Raw genomic sequence first — 21,393 nt, forward strand, 5'->3', positions numbered from 1 at the left:
CAAACAGCCCTCTCATGACAGCATGCCACGTGTCATTAACAGACAACAGCAATGATCTCACTGAGGTAAAATGCTCTGTCAAAAGGTAGTCACCCCCCTTTTTTCTGCCTATTGTGAGGGATGTGGCCGACTGATCACGCACAAAGCCAGTCACTCTATCCAAACCAACTCATCACACCCACCCATGCACATGCACATATACAAGGGCCCCGGGCTGACCTCAGTGCCCGTCCGATGTGTACAATCTCAAAGGAAGTATTTAGATCACATCCAAGTTCAATGAACACGGACAGTGAGGACATCTCAGGGGTGAATGGGGCAAACACATTTTTCCACCTATGTGCACAACGGTACTTTCTTGTGTGAACGGCGGGGGATGCTCCCTTTGGAACAGGATGCAGGGTGAAATAAGATGCAGTGCTTGTAGCTTTTCACCTCACTAACGCATCAGGACAAAGATAAAGGAACCGAAACTGTCTGAATACATTATTTAAAGTATGTTTAATGTAATCCCTTTGGTCAATTACTTTTTTTCTATTGCATATGTGGATCTAATAAAACATATTGTGTGATGATACAACTCAATTTAAGACATTTGGAGTGAATATATGGAATGCAATTGGCTTTAAGGTACCATAGAAGCAATCCTCTCACTATCTAATGACCATCCGTGTCACATTAGGTAACAGATTACAGATTAGAACAGACATTACATTTTTGATTCAATTTGGCAGTCAAAACAGACAATATTTTTTATTTTTCGTAGCTCATTCTGACAGGGGAGCACACATCATAAATGCAACCAATTTTGAGGGTAGATAATATATCTAACCCTAACCCTAGTAACAAGTCAATAACATGCACCCTGCAAATGTGTCTCATCAGTCAAAGTTATTGTAACACTGTAACTATGTGATGGGCCATAGTGACATTGGTTTACAAAACAATTTACCCTGGAGCGGATGCCTGGTGCTTGCTCTAATCATGCCTGTGATAATGTCATATTGATCCCCTGCTGTAACAGGCTAATGAAGAGTCTATGAAAACCATTAAAGCGATCAATTAAATGCCGCTGAGGGAATACACTCATCATAAGTGGAGCAAGGACTCTGCTTGAGAGGGTTTTATTACGTTTGATTTGTTCCTGCTGGGGCTTTGCATCTGAATATGGTGCTACTGAAAATGTTATCTGCACAGGAGGATGTGCGGATGCCGTTCAGATTCTTGAAAGTGTCTGTGGGGTTCAGTGGCATTTCTATTTTCTGTCTTCCCTCAGAGTGCCGTGCCGCTGAGGATGAGGACGCCACTGGCTGGACTGATAGTGGCATTGAAGATGGCAGACTTTCATTAAAGATGGAGCGCGACTTACTTCCACTTCTCGCGTCTTGCAGAAATGGAGCAGAAGGTTCTTGCTCAGACCAGCGCTCTGCAGACATTTGACCACTCCAAATTTCATATTACATTACATTACAGGTCATTTAGCTGACGCTTTTATCCAAAGCGACTTACATTACAATTTAAACTCACTCACACAAACTGCACCCGCTCTAACCCCTGCGCCACGATGACTCATATATGCATGCAAGTATTGTAACACATTCCCTTTTCGGAAAAGTCCATAGGCAACCCTCTTTAAGAGTTTATGAATGAAAGGTCCTCCTTTACTTGCGATATTTTACTAAAATCGTATGCACAAGTTCCTTAGAATTCAGCTGCTCAGCATGTGGCAGCGTCTCACTTAATCAAGCTCCACTCATTTATCACCACTTCCTGCCTCCTGAGAATTCAAGCTGAGGCATGTCTCTCTCTCTAATGACCACCCTCCACACATCCTGCTGCTCCAGCAAGACAGAGAGGTGAAAATGGGAGACTAAAGAGCGTAATCTCTCAAACAGGCAGTTGAGGGCTCCAATCTTGGGTATTTAACCCCCTGTAAGCCCCTTAAATACGCGGTTTACAGGGCCAGAACTGATGGGCTAAAACCCCCCACAGATTGTCTACAAACTACTGGACTCTGACACAGCGTGAGGACACAGATTGAAGGATTCCCTGCCATGAGTACAGCAGCCACTTCATCCTCCCGTAGCCTAAGGCAAAGGATTGGATGGGTTTAATTGGTATCGGAGGTACCACAGTCATGTTCATGATCATATGATCGTATGGTTAAATGGAGGATGCTGCCGGCGACTGATGACCTACTACCAACTGCTAACTAGGGATAGAGGAGGATTTTAATTCAATATCAGGTCTGGCTTTGAAATTGGGTTTGGCAGGTGAGAAAATAGCTACATCCTGTCACCTCAGAAGAGTAGGACATGACAGAAAACATCTCGCTACCTCATATTGACCTGACTTTGAACCATGGTAATGGTACCTCTAGAGGAAAACCTGCACAAAGGATTATCAAGGGTGTCTGAGTGGGTACTCTGAAAATAAGGGTTAATGATGCCATCTACTGGCTGGTTCAGCAACACTTGAATCGTATGTATTTCTGACACAGAACACTCATATTTTCTCTTCACACGCTAGCCCATCAGAAACAACAGAATGATCAGGAGACCTGCTGCCTGCAGTAAATCTCTGTGAAAGAATGATTTAATTGTTGCTCAGGAAATATAATAAAATACAAGTTGTAGAGTATTAGAAATAAACTGACGACCCGGTTCATAAATTAACAATTAATAAAATGCATTTAGTGTACACCAGAATACAGCCATGATTCTGGAACTATGTATCAATAAGGTAAGGAGAATATTGTAAAACCAACGTAATTTTGAAACTGTAATCAATAGAATAATACCAATGTACAGCTATGATTGTATTCGATGTAATGTAATCAACCGAAATGCATGCATGTAATACTTGACAACTGAAATCCCAGTTGCCTTGAACTCACCAGGAGACCACTCCCAGGGGTGTGGACACTAATTTTCACACCTTTACTGATCTGCACAAATACCTTTAGGCACCCATTGTTCTAGGAGTTAGCTGGTGGAGGCAAGAGACAGTCACTATGGGGGGGTCAATGGGCCCTGTGGCCTGTTGATGGCCAGCGGCTCCTCAGCTAATATGTCCTTTTTAGCACAACACCTTTTCTTTTATTAAATACTTTTGATTTTAACTCTTCAATACAAGATGTCTTCTGTCCGTCTGGAGTTTCTTCATTTTTGAAATACAACAAAGTACACACGCACACACACACTGACTTACACAAAGCAAATAAGAGTGGGGCCAATAAGACGGGATGAAAGGAAATAATAAGCAATATTTTTGTTGAGAGAGTTTTGACAGGGTTTTGTCCCTGGGGACTTCTTTCCAATTTCCGTGCGTGAAGGCTAAGGTCGGACCAATAACGTTAGTCTGTAGCTGCCATTTTGAACTTGTGAATGTGAATCGGATTCTCATAGAAGTAAATTGCTAACACCTGTAACATAAACGGTAGATGTATTTACTAACAGTACTATCTATGAGTGAAAACAAACTGAGGCCTGTGGTTAGCGTTAGCAACGTTAGCTCATGCTAAAGGTTAAGAGGTGGTGGATTCTGTCAGGTCGAGTGTTGGTGTCCGTTAGCTGGTATGCTAACGTCAACGATCGACTTGCTCTTATCGCTTGGTCTGTGTTACGTGCTAACTAACCTTGTTCACAAGGTCAATAAATATATACAAACAAACAACTACACCATACTTGCTCCATCCGCATGTGTCTTGCACTTTATAATGTGAGAAGAATGGCTTCCTTTTTGCTCCCTGTGTTCAAATACCATTTGCATTTCGTCCCCAGCTCCAAATGCATTCGGTCTCACAACTATTTAGATCTTCTTTCTTGCCATAAGTGTTATACACTTGATCACCACCTCAAAGGCGCCTCGTTGGTATTTTCCAGATATCTTTTTCAATCCCAGTTAGCCAACCACAGTCCCTTCTGACTCACCGAGCATGCTGTCACCACCACACCGGTAATGTGCAGAAGTTTATCTCTCTCATATTGCCCCTCCCAGATATCTTTGGGTTTGCTAACAGGCAAGAGTAGGAGACGTCTGGAACCATTACCTAAAATGAAGATGTGTGCTGTAGGATATTAGAAATAAACTGACGACCCGGTTCATAAATTAATAAAATGCATTTAGTGTACACCAGAATACAGCCATGATTATGGAACTGTGTAATCAATAAAGTAATGAGAATATTGTAAAACCACTGTAATTTTGAAACTGTAATCAATGTACAGCTATGATTGTATTCAATTTAATGTAATCAACTGAAATGCATGCATACTGATATTGACTGAGAGAAATTCAAAAGTTACATTGAACTCACCAGGAGACCACTCCCAGAGGTGTGGACATTAACTTTCACACCTTTACGGATCTGTATAAATACCTGCAGGCAACCATTATTCTCAAGTTCGCTGGTGGAGACAGCAGACGGGCACTAGGGATGGTCAACACCCTCTCTTCTATTAAATACTTTTGATTTTAACTTTTCGATCCGCGATGTCCTTTGTCCGTCCGGCGTTTCTTCATTTTGAACACAACAGTGCTGACATTGCTGATTAATTAGTTTGCTCTTTGGCTTTTTAACATGCAATAGTTGTTTGCTGGAGAAGTGGAGAATGAGCCCTGAGGTATTTGCATCATGTCAGAAAGACACATCAGCAGGTGGATCTGATTGATTCATTATTGATGAGTTGTAGGTATTACAGGTGTCTTCCACAGACTGGCCTGCTCTGGTCTCACGGATTACATCATTGTAACCGTGAGACCTGAGGACAAAGTTGATACTTCTGGGTTGCTCTTGCTCAGCTAGAGGGGTGGGCTCCACGTGTAGCTTACTGAGGGTAAATCTCTCTCTTCCCGTCCTGTCCTGAGCTGGTATACTATGAGGTCAGAAAACCGCGAAAAGTAGTAAGTAAAAAAAATCACATATGTTAATAAATAATTCTGTTTTTTTTCCAGCCTGCTTTGAAAAAGGTCTACTATGAAAGCAGTTTCGTTGAAGGACCTGCAGGCCCAACTGACTATCTGTGTATGACTGTGTCTGTCCAGGAGAGGGTAGTATTTAACATGAACTGTAGTTATAATTGGAAATGTGGCGCCACAAAACACTTGAAATTGTGACTCATCCTGTCATGTTGCATGGGAACATTGTTAGAAAGTACTGCGTTGTAGGCAAATTCAATATTTATAGTTGGTAATGCTGCTGATCTGATGTCTGAGTCTCAAAATCGGCAGGTCCATGCCCCCCACTATTTAATTACTCTTTTTAGGAAGGGGGGGGGGGGGGGGGGGGGGTTGAACCCACCAAGAGCTTTGATGGGATACACTGTACATAGACAAACATGTGTCTTAAACTTGACTCTTCACTTTACGAGGAGTGTGATACTGTGAGAAGCAAACCAAACCGTAAAGCATAAAGATCTTTTTACTAGTCACTTCTGCCAGTAGATGGCGGCGACAGGCATCAAATAGCAAGTGTCACTTTTAAGCAAAAGCCACATAAAGCACCGGAGTGCTGCAACTCCACAATAACTGTACTCAGAAAAACAGAGGAGATATTTTGTCCTGTTTTAGCTCATCCCAACAAGCATACACGTATCATTATCGGCCTTGCCTTTATTTTGGCCTTCAACCCCTCTTTATCCTAAATCATGATAAAGAAGGAGAACCAGCTGCAAATGGGTCCCTTTTCAACCTTTTAGACGCTTTCTTCTTTTTGTGGCATTGCCTTATAGCGTCTCCCTCATTTTGAAATAAGAACAATATCTGGCTTTGTTTGACAAACAAACAAAGAAATGTACATTTGAGGGGTTTGCAAATTAAGTAATGCGTTTGTAACATGTGATGTATATTCAACTTCCACAAAGAAACCCCAAAAAATAAAAAAAAAGGTTTAAATAATGATTCCTTGAATAAAGTATTTAAGTATTTTGCCTTTGTTTGCCGTATTAATACAAAAGGTGAAATACTTGGTTTCAAATGCTATAAAACTCCTGACCATGCCCCCCCCCCCCCCCCCCCCCTTCGATCCCATTGGGGAAGCAGTGCCTCCTAGTTGGGGCACTTAGCTGAAGTAAACACAGAGGGAGGGGAGTGCGCGCGAGCCGACCACAGCGAAAAGTGTTGCGCGCGGGACGGACTGCCCTTAGCCCGCACGCACCACTCCTCCTGCTCCTCCTCCTCCTCCTCCTCCTCCTCCTCCTCCTCCACCTCCTCCTGCGTCCGAGGGAAGACCCCGAACCTCCGCCGTGATGCGCTCCCACTCATCTCAACCAATGATGTGAAGAAAAAAAAGAGAAGAAAAAAAAATCCGCCAGAAACGATTGTCAGATGTTTCAAACTCATCGTCGCTTCGTTGTACTTGAGTGCCGCCTGTTTTCAACCCCATCATCACCCGGCTTGCAGTCGGGCTCCAGCACAGACATCCACAGGGGTTACCTGGTGTGAGATGCGGCAATGTCCCGAGGATTGTGCCAACGCGTAAACTCTTGCGGCTCCGCATGGATTTTGTCCGCGCTCGTGTTCGCGGTGAACGTGATCGACGTGGACGCGTACAGCTGTCATGAAGTGAGGACCGCTTTCCAGCTGCGGCAGGTCGGCCCCCCGCAGCGCGTACCGGAGACACCTGGCAGAGGTGAGTTTGGCGACCTCAGAGCGGAGAGCGCATGGGGAGGTTACAGTTTAGTTAATGGATCCGCAGGCATTTTATCATCACATTGCATTTTATCTAAAAAAAGAAAGAAAGATGGCATTTCAGCAATCGGGCGTCCCAATGTGTTGAAAAGTAATGGCAATAAACCCAATCAAAAAAACGAAAGTTTTCCATGAATGTCGCCTGTTTATGACTATTCTGTGCGTCTGTGCCGTCATGGAGTGTGATGGTCCTTAAGTAACAAACAGTGAAAGGCCGAGAGACAACATTCCTCCCCGTCTTCCCTTTTGTAATAGTGTCTCTCCTCATCGTTGAGACCTTTTTTTAAAGCATTGACCACAGTATCTGTCTGATGTTGGGTACGGTGTGAGGCCATTCGGGAAGTGTGTGTGTGATACATACTTGTGCCTCCTGATTTCCTCCACAATTCACAGCTTCAGATGCCATCCAGCTGCTTATCATGCAAGCTGGCCGTTTGGAGAGATTACATAATTATTTAGAGGAGAAGCTGCCCAGCGCATTCACAAATTGCTGAGGCAGCGTTTCCAAACGAGAACAAGGCCCCACACAGTGGATTAGGGGTGCAATATTGTGTCTAGACAGGGCAAGTGATTTATCAGTTATCTTCAGATTGACATGCAGAAGTCAGCCTCCATGCACTGGTCAACTCTTTTGGCCCCTTTCGATTTGCGGGATGATTTAGTCCCTAAATTGTACTGTGCAAACTCCCAGAACAGGGCTAGCGTCTGCTGACCGATTGTCTTTTTCTTCAGATTTTTGTTTGAGCGATGCTTGGAAGCAACTTCGAATGCCTTGAAGATTTTGTGGCTTGTGCTTTTCTCCACGCTGAGAAAAAAGTTATATTACAAGAACAAACACATGGTTTCAAATCGGTTTTTGGAGGCAAAATGCATTTTGAGTTGGTTTAGGCTTTGGTACAACTATGCGAGGTTTGCTTTAAAGTATTTTCTGCAAGAGACTGCACACAATCTTAACAAAGGGTATCATACTTCTTCTACGTGGAACCATTTCAATTTTTCATACAATCAAGTCTGAATTATCATTATGATTTTAGCCTTAGTTATTTCCTTTTAAATCTTTTTTAAAACTGCTATGAATCTCATTTTTTCGTTATTGTGAGTCAAAGATTTAAGTGAATCTTTACTGTACACGCACGCCAGTAGATGAGTGCACAGCTATCTGCAGTAGGTGCCGGACCAGAATCCTCGCTGCAAGGGTGTCACATGCAGTTTGGTGGCAGCTTAGGTGTCCCCCTGTCTGAGTCTGCAAGCTTTAACAGGGAGAAGAGCGACAGAGAGCCGGGTGGGAAACATACTTAGAGGTGCATCCAAACCATTCGATATGTTTGTTTAGCGGGGTGTCACTACTAGCAACAGAGGACGTGCGTTTCATTGCACGCTGTAGTTTTGGGTTCTCTCTTAAAGACAATGGAAGTACTTTGGTCTTTTGAGGATGCCAGCGGCCTGCATGACAAGCTTTTACTGTCTGCAGTGCATTGGCAGGAGCTTTTTTATGAGGATCTCACCCTGCAATTGCAGCTGTTGGTTCTTTTTGCTTTTATAATTGACAGTGAGTAAACTGCAGCATTCACAGTATAGTGCAAAGGGGTATGCAATAGTCTTACTTCTTATCCATCTTACTTCTACATGCACCCTCCATCTATATTTGGGACGTTTTTGAAAAATGTGGGTGACAGCTTCCAGATACAAAATGCGGCCCTTCAAACTATTAATTGGCATAGATGTTTTTTGTTTGTTCAAAAGGTGTGGTGAACTGCAGTTTTGTGCGTTCATACTCCACCACGTCTCTGCTGTACCTTCACCTTCACAGCTAATCAAACATTGCTGCAGCTTCAGAACATTTTGGGCTTCCAACACGTTTTTATTTTTATTTGCACTTGCACGTACCTGAGAGGTTGTTTTGGGTCAGGCGCAATCTCGTCTTCAAAGCGCTGACCAATGCAAAGGGGTGTCAGGGTGGGACGTGTGGTGTATTTGTGTGTGTGTGTGTGTGTGTGTGTGTGTACACACACATTTATGCTACTCTGCTTCAGTTCTCAGATCAAATGCCAATAAAAGCGACTTTTGAAATTTGAAGTGGCAAAAGCCCTTTTCACAGTCTGATGTTTGTCTTAGGATACAGTGCTGCGTTTCATTCATTTGTGGTGAACTGATTTCCCACTAAGCGCCAGAAGTGTGGCAGCAGGGAGTTCCAGAGCGAGCCACTTGGATACGATCCTATTCTGCGGAATAGATATTTTATTTAGCATTTTTTTATTGTATGAAAACACGAGTTGCATTACGTAGTGATTGTCCCTTATGGTTAGACTTCTTTACTTAAGCATGTAGGAAACATGTAGCAATAGTTAAATTAAAAAAGAATTCCTACTCCTTTTAATGTTATTTATTTTCAGTTTAATTAGGACTACAACGCAACATTTGCTTTCCAGGCATTAAGTGTTTGTTCTATTGACCGCACCTTTTCAAACAGCCACTTTATCTGCAGGCCAGATTGAGCAGCAGGGAACCTAGATAATCAGACATGCAGTTGCTTATCCTGTGATTATTTTGAAGAGTTATGACCGCTTATATATGGTGGTACACAGCCAAATGCTCCATATTGAGATTACCACAGGGTGCTGATATAGCTCTTTGGAGATCGTTTGGAAAGCAGGCTGCTAGCAGTGCTGTTCACAGACCCACTAATCCTGCAGCTGGCTCCTTAGATAATGTCCTCAGATATGATCAACCTATTTTCCAGCTCGTTTAAAATCTGATTGAACGAGGCTTATGTGATGGCATACGTACCACACACGGAGCATTTAGTTGAACCTATTACTCCGCTGCCCTTCTCTGGTGTGCTCAGTCATTAACAGCTGTTTTAAAGTGAAGGAGAAAGTGTCTTCGGTCTTGAATACAAGGCAAGCAGGGCCATGTGTTAATAACGAGGGTATGTGTTATTGCATGTCACCACATCCTTAACCAGTTACACCATCAAAAGCCTTGGCAAGCTCTCAGAGCAACGTGTTCTTTGATTGGCTGTAGTTATTTTTGATTCCCTTTTTAACGCGGCTCTTCTCAGTGGGGGAGCCGGCACATGATGCAAACACCTACTGTGCGCCACACACACTTAAACATCACTCAGCGCCTGTGTTTTGTTTCCTTGTTGTCATCTCTCAATATCTGTCATGGGCAATTCAGATAAGAACATTGTATTTTGCATAAACTGAAACTTTTAGAGGAATAAACAAAGCAAAATGACCTTCTGTGACAATGTCACACACGATACAGCTTATTGGAGTGACGAGCACCTCGGACGCTCACGCTCCAGCACCCCAGCCTTAAGAGCGTCGCCCCAGTCGGAGGCTGATTACTCTGTCACAGTCGGTTTCTATTCTCTACGCAACATTGCTTGTTGGATTTCAGCCGTATAGTCTACCTTGCTTTTCAGTGGATTGTGTACCCTCGTGGATTGCCACCGTGGATGCGATTTAACGAGGTCATACACTGCCGTCTTCAATACCCCTCTGATTGTATTACCGTTTACAGACGAAGGTTCTGTCACTCCAGGGACAGGAGCCTTACATGAGAAAGGATGACAGATTATTTAAATTTTCTGTGGCCAAGCACCCATCAGATTGCACGCTGCTTGATCAAGTCTGCGTCTGTCCACTTCTCTCTTATGGCCCTGTCTGTCCAACCCGTCTGCCTGGCTTCGGCCCCTGTGTCAATCACCGGAGGCCGTACGGGGTCAGGGAAATCTGGGAAACCTTCCAGTGGCGTTTTAAGGTTGTCCAAAAAAGCAGGTATGCAGCACAGTCCCTTTGAGATGTGTTTTCATTCAACACGGTCCATCCAAAACACTGCAATTCTGTATGGAGTAAATATCCTGTATGTTCAGTGGATCTAGGAACTTCAAATAGGAACTGGCTTCCTGAGGCAGGAGAAGGGCAACTGCATTAATTTCCTACTTTGCAACAAAGTTATTCTTGTTTCCTGAAAATTATCAAAACATCAGCATCAGGAAATTGCAACCCTCACGTCCATCAACGCATTGCAAATCAAAACAACATTTCCATACCATATTCAGGAAATAAATCATTTTATGAGTGCAGGAGTGTTTGAAAAGGGCGGTTTCAACTTATGATCTTGTCAGCAGTATCCTATATTCATCTCTGGTGCTGTAGTACCACATGTTGAGAATATGCTATGAGGTAGGAGGGTAAAATACAGTGGTAGAGTTTCTCCACTCAGGAGCTGTGACTTGTGCAATGAAGGGCACTGAGGTGTTGCTGAAGGGATTGTGGCTAACAAGGCAACCCCTGAGCCATGACTTTAATACGGCAAATTACTTCAGAGGTATTTGTCACCTGAGGATGATTAAGGGAATTAGGATACAGAGTTGACGTTCAATTTGGAGAGCAACGTGTGTTAAGGTTTAGCCAGGCGGAATGAGTGGCACTCACATTGGGCACTAATTACAGCGGACCTGTAGAATTCTGACCTCTTTTCCCATTGGAGACCTATTATACAACATTAAAAAGGCAAGAGATGTTATTGAAAATCCCACTAAAATCTCCGCTTGTAAACAAAATAACAAACAATTCTAGAAAAATTCTGACACAAAACTGCTGACCCTCATATTCTGCCATGTATCTGTTCAGCATATTAAAAATGTTTTGATCATTTTTTTATTTTAGGTTGAACTTCCCCTTTAAGTATTTACACAAATGACACACCCAATTCTCACTGGCAAAGTCAGGTGCATTTACAGGTCCGACTGTTAATTTGATTATTTCTATGGCATAGAGTCAAACTCCACAAGAATGTTGTTGAAAAAGACCAGTTATGTGATACATGCAATAATGAGGTACTTCAGGGTCAACCTAGAATGGAAACACATTTAAAAGCCATTGTAGTTGTGTGGGTGTGTGTTTGTGTGAGAGAGGTCACCGAGGCACCCGTGTGAAGTAGCTACAGGGTCCCGTAGCTCCAATTGGAGAGATAGTATACATGCAATTACTCTGTGGTGGAGTGAAACCTAAACAAATTTAACTGACAATTTGGGTTAAGATAACACATCCAAACCTAAATCCCAAATCCATTTAGGAATGCTAAATTTCCAAAGTCGAGTCAGAGACCATTACAATCAATCCAATCAGAAGAGAAGCAGGACTCGAAAACTGTTGTTGAGTCATGGTCCCTGAGCAATTGGAAAGAGCTTGAGCAATTTGGCAATGAATAATGGAGAGAATTGACCAGATGTTCACAACTGTTACTGTTGCCAAAGGTGCCAACAAAACGTTTGACTAAAGGAGTCAACGCAGATGTTTGTTTGCGTTATGTTGCTATTGAACGCCCTTTCAAAAACTCATCACCTCAAATGCTTTATTTTCATTCAACAATGGAACATGAATGTCTAATGAGGAGTCAATGTCTTTTACGAGTTAAGTAAACTGTGTCCGTACACTGAACATGTGAATGGGGTGTGGTTTAACTAATGCACGTGTTACTTAAAACAAGGCAGTCCGATATTAATAGATGTGTCCTACATTGTAGACTTCAGAGCCTCTTAGAGTCCTTGGAAGACTGCTGCCCTGAGCACTCAACACAAAGCTCACCCTTCAAGCATAAGCCACTAAAATGCTGTTTGTTAATATACTGTAGGTTTAATTTTTTCAAAGATAAATAAAAGACGGGGGCTCAGTTTTTTCCGTTGGACACAAATAGTGACACGGCTTCGAATGATTCCAGAAGGTGCCGTGGTATATTCGTGACACGGTTAGCTTGTCCTCCCGACTGCTGTGGTGGCTTTAACTGCCAAAGTCTTCCCGAGTATCGCTTACTCCATGAAGCTACTTGCAAGGGACGGAGAGGCCAGGCCGGATTCCACTGTGAGTCCCTGGATATTAGTTTCATATCACAGATAACACACCAACACAAAGGGGAGAAAGAGCCAGCAAGGCAAAGAGAACAGGGTCAGGGACCCGCGCACTAAATATGAGGGAAATAACAACATTAACACAGAACCAGACAATACATCATGCTTTCAACGGGCAACGGATGTTTGACACTCGTCACACGTTTCCCATATAAACCACCGCCTTCAATGAGCGTTGGGTTCTAATCACTATCGCAAAAGTAAAGGTTGAGCCTGTTTTACCAATCAGCTTGTTAGTGCACCTTTATTTATTGAGTGACTGACTAACTTTTTTTTTATTAGTTGGTGGAAACCTGAAAGATATGAATTGTTGGACACAGTAGCATCTAGAGAAGGCATCTATTGCTTATTGTTGAACTAGAAATGGGTTCTTGAATTGATTACCCTGGTTTTACATTTGGCGATGTCATGAACGGATTCATTGAGGAGTTCATGTTAATGTATTACGACCTGTGAACGACCATTATTTGTGTGTTCAAACTGAGTGGTTTTCTCATATTACAAACGTCAGTCCAATTTGGAAAATGGCTCTGCCAAGCCTAGTAGGAGAGGTCCATTGAGAAGTAGCAGATGTAAGGCTCCATTTCAGGTGCAAACTATACATAACGATGGTCCAGGGAAATGACAGAGTGCTGTCTCTCCACACACATACACATACACAACCAGCAAAGGACTTTGAAGGAACACTGTCAATGGGGAAACGGTGTCAACAGTTGAAAAAGTGGTCTGCTACAGTGATGGAGATAATGAGCTGTGTGGGGCAGGACAGCCAGTTATGACTTCACTCGTCTGGCTCTGGGATGGGAACAAATGAAGCCTCACTGGGTAATTAAGAGACACCCAGGCCTCACTGGGATATGCCAGGCAAATGGGAGAGAGGGAGCAGAAAGGGAAAGAGGGATTGAGAATGCAACCCTATTGTGTTTCATGAAGGGATTTGGACAGTGAGGCACTGGTCTTGCGGTCCGTTCTAAGGCCATGCTTTAGGCTCTGGTTACAACACCTGCCTCCAGCCCCCCCGGTCCAGCCCTCCCCCCTGTGAAATGAGTTATCATATCAGACTTCTGCATTATGGAAATGTCCTTGCGCAAAATAATGTGTGGGAAAGAACCATTTTAATAGGCCTTGCTAATTGTGGCCAGTCCTGGTGATGTCATCACAGCGTTTGCATATGAAGCATGGGTGAGAAGCAGGTGACACTGGCAGGACAGGGCGTGCTCTGTTTTTCGGCTGATGTAATTGTGCCTGATTGAGCGGTTCATTGAATCACAGTATTTGGAGTTAGGTCATTGCCTTCATGTAGTTGTTCTGAGCTGCAGTATTACAATGACTACTATGACTAATGTCTAGTTTGAGAGATGATGCAGATTATTGTATGTGTGTCTGTGAGTGAGTGACAGTACATTTAGCATGTTTGCATTGCAAAATGCTTGTTTTTTTATGTTTTTATGAGCCATGCATGTACGATTTGACGATGTGTGCAATTGAACAAGCCTGTAAGATATTTATAAATTTAGCTGAGACAGTATTTTTAGCAAGAAACGTGGATGAATTCTTGGTTTACTTTCTCACCCTCCCATGGTGGCTCCTCTGTCTCCAAACAGAGTTATTGCCTGTCTATCTATGTGCATACTCAGGACACTATACATATACCCACACATATTTGCAGAGTGCAGTGTGGAATCATATATCTACCTCACAGGATAAAATAAGTTATATTATCTCATTCAAAATGAGAAACCATAATCCTCCTGAGCTTCCATTCCCTATGCATGTGTTACCACTGACTCAAAGAAAAAAAGAAACATAAATGCTGATTAAAAAAGAAAGTTAAAGAATGATATTTCCCTTTCTGCTTGACTTTCCTAGATGTGGATCTGATGGTTTGTAAGCACCAGGGTCCGTCATGCTGCACCCGGAAGATGGAGGAGAGTTACCAGTTGGCTGTAAAAAGAGAAACCCTGCACAACATTCAGTCCTACAGCTATGAGCTTGAGCACCTCATCTCCGGCCACTCGGATGCCTTCCAGGGTAAGTGCTGGGCTCGAGGGATCAGCCTCGGGCTGGATGCAATTGGCCTCAGTGTCTGGATTGTTGTTTTTGATGAACAGGAAAGATGTTTTGTATTTCAGTCCAATGAATTGTCAGTTTTGTGCTTACACACTGTGACTTTCGCCGCCCACAATGCTATCTCCTATATTAGTAAAAAACCTTATGCCAATCTGACCCTGAAGTTATCCCCTGTTTTGAATCCAATTACAATTTTTTGCTTCAAAAGAATACATATTTGTCCGGAATTTGGTGAAAACAAGTTTTAACTTAGTTCCTTGGGGTCACGGAAGCTGGCGTGCAGGCACACGTGCAGTCGGGTAATGGGCAGAGCACCCCAACCCCCCCCCCCCCTCCTTCTTCTGTGGGTTTGGCAGCAAAATAACCGTGAAGAAGGATTGCTGAGGTGAGGGCAAATAGGGGCAAAAGAGGGTACAGAGGTCGTTTTCTCTGACTTGTCTCTTTGAACATTATCGGATCCTGCTTTCAGGACAAAAACAAATTACTATTACTGGAGCCCTTGAACAAATAGGAGTAGTTTTGGCGAATGTGCACAGTAATTCTGTTTAAACTGAGACCTGCCAGCCAAGGGTTTTGTAGTTTTCTACTGAATCGAGCCGTGCACTAGTTCCCCAAGCTTGTCCTTCCTCTTTCCCTGGTGATTGCAGTGTCGTTTAAATTATAGAATTTTCAGAAATAGACCAAGTTTCCCTCCCAAAAACCTCCAAACAACATCCAACAGGCTGGGAGACCGCTTCTGGATGTTCTTTGGCATTAAAAGAATTGGTTCCTTGCAATTCGTTTTTATAAGACAATGGAATGCTTGGACGCCATGTTGGCCGAGTCCTGTTTTATGATGGATGGGAACAGTTGTGGGAAATGTATTATTTTCAGACATTGTTGTCATGGAGATAATTAGATTACTATTATGTTTAAACTATAAATGTCATGTGAACAGTATATATTACTGTCACTTATTGTTTAACATTCTAAAACACTGCCACATTATTACATTCCAGGCACTTCAGACATTAGAGGCATTTGCAGGAATAGAAGGAACCGTGTTTGAATGGTGTTCCTGCTGTTTGTCCTTTTCATCATCATCAAGATCTTTCCCTTCTTACCTCATGTCTGAGCCGGTCTCAAGAATTAAAATCGCTGTTTCATATATCCAGAAAAGGCAGAGATGGAAAATAACAATGGAATAACAGTAGGAACTGGACTATGACGGTGCTGAAAATGATGATGTCACTATCCCTTATTCCACAAGGCCTTCTATGGACAGTCTCTGTGCTGTCTGAGTGCCTCACGTGGAATGTGAAGTAGCAAGTGGCTCATATACCGCATGAAGGAATGAGAATATGACTTTGGGTGATGCCATGGGGCTGTTATTCACACGCTGGGTGGGTGGTATATCTTTCATCTCCAACGCCTTTTTTGTTTGTACTGCATCTATCCAAAAAGGCACCATGTACAGTTCACCGCCCATCCAATTGTCTGAAAAAATCTCTCTGCTCTTCTCTTGTTGATGATCATGTATTTAATAATACTTTCATTATGTGGCCCCTATTTTCACTGCAGTTTTCTGTCTGTTGTTCAAGTCAGACCATAAATGCTTTAAGTCCTATCAGTGTGTGCTTTCCTTATCCACTGTAGCTTCTCAACTCCGCATCACTCCTGCTGATTGCCAAAGTTTAGCCAAAAGGACAAGCCCATTGGAAATGAGATGGTGTGTGTTTAAGGAGTGTGTCTGTGTGTGTGTGTGTGTGTGCGTGTGTGAGAGTGTTTTCCTTGGCCTGCCTTTGTTTTGACAGGCCTAAATGCCCTACTGTGCTTTGTCATGTGTGGGAGTTGTCATGTCATGAACATGACCCCATAAACACAAACCACATTTCCGAAAGATTTCTTTTTTCTGCAAATAGTCCTGATACAGTATTAAGGAACAGGTTCAATTGTGGTCCGCGAGATCAATGTTTGCGAGTCCCAAAGATGGCTGTCAGTCCGTAGTGGTCTTAGTTGGTGGACACCTCTCTGTGTCCAGATTATCTGAGAGAACGTTGGATGTGTCCCTTCGCCTCTGCCACTAGTTGATCATTAGATCTGAGGTGGCCCTCATATAACTGACTTGTTCAGTCCAGTATGCAGCCAATCAAAATGTGTTTGCGTGTGCGTGTACATGACAGGTGGCAACGATGAGCAAGAGAGTAAATATCTGGGTATACTATACTCGAGAGCAGATGTCTAGAAAATGCTGACACATTTGATCACGAGTGTCATCGATATGAGGGGGACCTGGCCCACAGCTAAAGGCCATGACATCTGTGTTCGTGTGAGGACGTGTGTGTGTGTGTGTGTGTGTGTGTGTGTGCGCGCGTCTGTAATGAGGGTGTTCAAGCATTCGTTCACATTTGAGAAGGAGCAAAAGTGAGGGAGAGAGGGAGAGAGAGAGAGAGAGAGAGAAAGAGAGAGAGAGAGAGAGAGAGAGGCCATGGCAAGGACGGAGCCTTTCCTCCTTGAGGTAACATAATTAGCAGACACCCCCCCCCCACACACCCAACACCATATGCAGGAGAGTTCCAGACAAAGTGATCAAAACCCCAACCTGAGGGCACAGGGATACTTGAGGGCCCTCAGACTGGTGTGAAAAAAAAAGAATCGGCTGCAGGGATTGTTGGTCTCCCCCATGTGACTATTTGTCCCACCCCAGGCTTTCACAGGTGGCTGAGCACAACCTACTGTAATTGTCCCCGTGCCCCCTTTTGGAATTTTCATCCCCCCCCGCCCCCGTCTCCCTCCCGCCAAATGTCTCTCATCCCCTCCCTCCAGACATAGCGAGGAAGACGAGGTTATCCAGCCTCAGGCCGCATTGTTTGTCAGTCTTCAGGACTGACAAACAGCACACCTGATTGTAAAGGCAACGGTTGTAATTTAAGGAGATGCCGATGATTTGTGGGGGTGTTTGGTGGGCTTGTGTGCAGACAAAAAAAAATGCTCTTACACTGCGATCCCCCACTTCTCTGCAAGTTCTCTCACTTACTTTAGCATGTGATCTTTTCAGCCGGTGCTCTCATCGGTGCATCATTATTTTTTTTCCTCTCACTTCACGTCCGCATGTATTTTTCTGTGCAGATGTTTTGACCGACAGGGTTTTTACTCTAGAGGCTGACGCTTGGACACGCTGCGCTGCACCATGAGCTCATGCTCAAATTAGGGAGGATATCCGGAATACATCCCTACACGTCTCATTTAATCACACAGGGTGGAGGTAAAAAGGCATTTATGGAGCTAATAGTGAGAGCGAATCTATTGTGTAATCGAGTGTGCACTTCTGTGTGTGTGTGTGTGTGTGTGTGTGTGTGGGTCCTGAGCATGTTTGTGTTCTATCCACGCCTCTCGAGTCTCCTAAGTAGACATGACACATAGAGGAACGATTTGTGTGCCTCAGAATTTGCTGGGGAAGAAGGGGGAATGGGAGAGGAGGGGTGGAGGGGGGGGCAAAGAGGGAGGAGAGAGGAAAAAGCTCAAAGCCTTGCACAGTCATAAAGTCACACGTTAAAGCTTCCCTAATTACCTCTGCTTTTCATCTGCCCCCCTCACATCAGAGCAAATATGTGAGAATCCAGGGAAGGGAGTCGGGCCTTTTAGAGGGATCAGAACAATGAGACGGGGGGGGGCTTGTGGTTTGAGAAAAGGTTCCAGTGAAAGTGTGCACAGGTGTGTTTGAGTATAGTCCTGTCAGGTGTGCCTGTCATCTGGTCTGCCTTTAAAGAACGTGCAATAAAAAAAGCTTCTTTTTTTTCCCACTGTAAATTCTGTGTATACCGCTGCTCCCCCTTTTTCTCCCTCGTGGTCTCTCTCTGTCTGTGGTCCATGCTTGGCCAGCTTTGGTTGCTCAACAAGAGCATGCTGGGTCTTGGTGGGCGCAAGGCCAGCAGCTTATGTGCTGGCATGTGCGCCGCAGGAAACGCTCACGTCTCACAGACAACCCAGCTGCCACATACACAAATAAACACGGAATACATCTCCATCTTCTTTGGCGCCCCTTAAAGTCTCCTTCCCATACGCTTCGTCATTGTTATTTTGCTCCCCAAAAGCCTCAGTCTTCCTCACCAACCATCCATGCTCTCCAATATTTCCTCCGAGGCCTAAACAAATACGAAGCCTGTGTAGATTAGCTTGCCGCCAGTCGCAACAGCCATAATTTGACGTGGCTTGAAATGAAACTGAGATAAATACCTATTTGTTTCTTGCCAACACCATCTTTTCCCTTATGTAAACTAAACTTCCTCAGTCTCCCTGGGATTGCATGAGCTTGATGGAAGTTTCTTGGTAATTAGACAGAGCTGCATCGCTCGGGCTTGTTCTCCGTCCAAGAGAATTTGGCCTTTCTGGAACATAATCTGTCTGCCTGGCTGATGGGATTTGCTGCTGATCGGTCCAGCCGGGCCTGTTTCTGCGTCCTGTCTGAGTCTGCTGCACCTGTCCTTCCCAGAACGATCCCCAAAGCCATGAAGTGTGTGTGTGTGTGTGTGTGTGTGCGTTTGAGAACATTTTTGTGTACACATGGTATGCAAAATCTTCATCTAAAAATGTCTGATAACCAACACAATTAACTCCTCCGTTTGACGTGATTGTTCAGTTTAATGAATGAGACATTGTCAAGGCAAATGACAAATAAAGAAATACGTTCATGCTGCAAGTGATAGTGGTTGTTGAACCTTGAACATTCAAAACTGGCCAGACTTGCATTTCTGTAAGGCAGCTCATGGTGTGTTACATGTGCTTATGATGCATTAGTGGATGAACATCGAGATATGCACGGCTCTGTGACTCGAAAACCGTTACGTCAGCCCAAAGTACGTCGGAGTTGGCTTTCCATGTCCCGTCTCTGGCCCTCAACCCACTTTCCTCATTACGCCCTGCTGCAGGACACCTCCTCTGCTTCCTCTCCTCCTTCCCCCTCGCCTCTATGGCTCCTAGCACACCATTAAGGAGTCCCCACGGTAGGCCTCGGTCCCGCATTATTCATCCATTTCAATCCAAAGAAGTTACAACGAATGAGAGAATGAGTAGATAAAAAGCAGTTCTCAGAAGTTCTCACCCATCCCACCCGTGTCCTGTTTGTATGATCCATGATGGATTACGATGCCAAAATGAGACACGGGCCTGCTCTTACATGAGCCACAAAGCATCTCAAGCAAACTCTTAACACTGGAAAAATTGACGGACCATGTCCTTAACAAATATCTATAATATTCATTCTTATTGATTATTCAATAAATTCCTGTGATTAATTCAAAGCGTTGTTGTGTTGTTATCGGCGGCATTTAGATAATGGGTCACAGACCTTATCCATGAGCACTTCCGGCTTCTAATAGAAACATGCGTAAGTGAACCCGTCGTGGTTTCAATTCTCAATGCAGCTGCAAAATGGTGGCCACACAGTCTGAGAAAAGTGGAAAATATTTCAGAAGATGCCCTTTCCTTTTCCCATCCACACCTCAGTCAGTGCAAGTGTCTGTTTTATATTAATCCAACGTTACACATTCATATTTTTCATTTCATTTTTTCATGATCATGTGGCATCATCAGTTTCCGCTTATATAAATGCGCTTGACAGGGCTTATTTTTATTTATCATAAAACTACTGACTGTCATCAATGATAGTGAATTTGCATTAACTCTTAAGATGTAAACAGGTTCTGAACATACATGTGCAGTGAGGCTGCTCATGTTGTAAAGAACGTTTTTTTGTGGCTTTACATGAGTGCTAGCACTATTTGTGAGCGACACTCTGCTGCTCTCAAAAGAGACACTGTGATTTACAGACCAATAAACAAAAGAGAAATGCGGGCTCACTGTGGACCTGTGGCCCTCTTAATGCTTTGGACCAGAGGTGCTGTCCATCAGCCTGTCAACAGTCTGACCTCCACATCTCCCCTTTATGGCATTAGCCATTTGAACGACCCTCCCTCCCCTGCTCTCCCCCCTCCCCTCAGCCCTTGTGCTCGGCCTCCTCTGTCCCTGTCCTTCTCTCGTCTGCTCCTTCCCCCTGCTCTTCGATCATGTTTCCCTACTTTGGCCAGAGCAGAGAGCGGTGATGTCCCCCTCCCCCCCGCCTCCTGCCCAATCCCGACCGCAACTCCTACCTCCATGCCACATTATAGCGCAGTGCCCCCGCGCGCCCCTGCATCTGTGGAATTGTTCATGTATCAGGTTTGATATAGCTAGGCCGTCCTTTATAATTACCCCTCCGACCCCTCTCCCTCATCCCAAGCTCATTATCCCACCTGTTAGCCCCCCTGATACGACAAGACAAGGGCGTTGGGATTCATGGCGCCGGGGTTTGCTGAAATCTGTAAGGCTTGGGGAGTCAATGTTTTTGGCAGACCCCCCCCGTTCTTGTTGGTAATGCAGCAAAGACTTGATTTTGATGATTTCACCCCACAAGTATGATGAATCAACTGGAACCAAACAAAACCAATTTCGGGTATAACAATTGAGTACATTTATCATTTGTTCCTTTTTCTTTAACAATGTCGTGATGTTAAAGTCGAGGCACATTACGAATGATGCCACTCTCCTTATCAATTAAACACTGGTATCGGCCATTATCCAATGCCCAGGTTTCGTATCGGTATCCGGACCGAAAAGGTCAGATCGTCTACACACGGCTCATCAATCCCGGCCTGAAAGGCGGCATGATGATGGGCAGGGAAATGGACGACTGTCTC

The 21,393-nt window shown here is 44.0% G+C and overlaps 1 protein-coding gene across 2 annotated transcripts in view; it reads left to right on the forward strand.

Annotated features, from left to right (window-relative positions):
- The first annotated feature begins 6,059 nt into the window (after positions 1-6,059).
- Positions 6,060-21,393, forward strand: part of gpc5c (glypican 5c) — a 79,603-nt gene continuing 64,269 nt past the window's right edge. Inside the window, exons 1-2 of one of the 2 annotated variants that reach the window (XM_040171824.2) lie at positions 6,060-6,631; positions 14,480-14,641. In XM_040171824.2, coding sequence (XP_040027758.2) covers positions 6,454-6,631; positions 14,480-14,641 — 340 coding nt within the window. In that variant the 5' untranslated portion in view covers positions 6,060-6,453. The remainder of the gene's footprint in view (positions 6,632-14,479; positions 14,642-21,393) is intronic. The other variant, XM_040171825.2, reaches the window with a different exon arrangement.

This window comes from Gasterosteus aculeatus, chromosome 3 (assembly GCF_964276395.1).
Source record: "Gasterosteus aculeatus chromosome 3, fGasAcu3.hap1.1, whole genome shotgun sequence".
NCBI lineage: Eukaryota > Metazoa > Chordata > Actinopteri > Perciformes > Gasterosteidae > Gasterosteus > Gasterosteus aculeatus.